Source organism: Engraulis encrasicolus, unplaced genomic scaffold (genome assembly GCF_034702125.1).
Source record: "Engraulis encrasicolus isolate BLACKSEA-1 unplaced genomic scaffold, IST_EnEncr_1.0 scaffold_34_np1212, whole genome shotgun sequence".
Lineage (NCBI taxonomy): Eukaryota > Metazoa > Chordata > Actinopteri > Clupeiformes > Engraulidae > Engraulis > Engraulis encrasicolus.
Genome location: NW_026945643.1, coordinates 891,919 through 893,420, shown reverse-complemented (window position 1 = coordinate 893,420; position 1,502 = coordinate 891,919). Strand labels below are relative to the sequence as shown.

Here is a 1,502-nt window from a genome sequence, read left to right as displayed (position 1 = left end):
CTACGTCAGGTTCACTGCGATGGATAAACTGGACACGTATGTCAAACGTGAGCGTTTCATGTCCATCCGGATGCATAAGAATGGGGAGCTCCTAATGCAGCTGTGGGAGAAGGACAATCAGGAGTTTTACGTCTACCTGTCCAGTGGCCTGACTCTGCAGCTGGAGAAGGGAGACACAGTCAACATGGTGATACCAAAAAGCCTTAGGATCTCGGACAGTAACGAGTACCAAAGCACCTTCAGTGGCTTCCTGCTCTTCCCTCTCGGGCCTTAGGCTATATGATGAGGGCGCTACCCCTACACCTAACCCTGACCCTTAGGCAATATGATGAGGGCCCTACCCCTAACCCTTAGGCAATATGATGAAGGCTCAATACCTTCAGTGGCATCCTGATCTTCCCTCTCTGAACGCCACAGCATCACCATGACTTCACACCACTCATACTGGTGATGATTGAGAAATGATCATGTAAATCATTATCATTTGTTTGAAAACGGATAAATGTAAAGCATTGTCATGATCAAATAAATGTCAGCTATACTGCATATCTGTTGGGTTATTATGCCACCTATACTGCATATCTGTTGGGTTATTATGTCAGCTATACTGCATATCTGTTGGGTTATTATGTCTCCTATACTGCATATCTGTTGGGTTATTATTACACAAAGGGACTATATTGACACTTTATATTGACTATATTGATAGCTGTTGAAAAAATGACCACAAACACAACACTTAATTAATGCACATGATGCAGACATTAAACAGGGTTGCATGCGTCAAAGTTCATTCTAGATGGACCTAGGAGACATGTGAAACTGTCCTCCAATTACAGAATGGAAAATGTTTCATCCTTTTTTAAAATAATGGAGTCATGCACCCTCCAGATTATATAGAAAATGAATACTTCAGCTTTATTTAGTGGTCAGTCTGAATGACAGCATATATGATGGTAAGGGGGTGCAGGGGTACCTTGGTTATGGTCTTCTCACTCATGTAGGGCATTAAAACGACTGCTGAATGACACATACAGACTTTAAACAACATCCCTAGCTACCAAGCATTATATTTTGGAGGCCCATAATGATGGCAAATTGCAATCTTTACTGTGTACCCACAGTGTGGTTACATCATAAGAGTAAACGGGTGACAAATTCGTTTTCTTGCCGTCAGGATAGGCCTATGTCACATATTAAGCATAACAAGAAGGTAAACAAGTTGAAGAACACACCATCATGTCTCGCACAAAATATCTATTGTTTGAATAAAATCATGCCATCAGTCAAAGTATTTAACTGTTAAGTCTCCTCCCTTGTGTTGTGTTTAGTCTTATCCAACATAAAAGCATTTTTATTGGCCCTGTCCCAACTTTTTGGGGATTCGTTGCATGGGTGAAATTTTAAATGATCACATAATTACCTCAAACCAATAATTCTGCTGGACTTCAACAACTGATATGTTGTCTGCACAGAATGCTCTACCTTATTAACATATTGAA

General features: G+C 40.5%; 1 protein-coding gene across 1 annotated transcript in view; it reads left to right on the top strand.

Moving 5' to 3' along the window:
* The window catches only part of LOC134443660 (complement C1q-like protein 2), a 1,410-nt gene extending 725 nt beyond the window's left edge, over positions 1 to 685 (top strand). The window contains exon 2 of the mRNA XM_063193310.1: positions 1 to 685. This exon is cut by the window's left edge and continues 379 nt beyond it. Within this exon, the coding sequence (XP_063049380.1) occupies positions 1 to 274 (274 nt within the window). The 3' untranslated portion in view covers positions 275 to 685.
* The last annotated feature ends 817 nt before the right edge of the window (positions 686 to 1,502 follow it).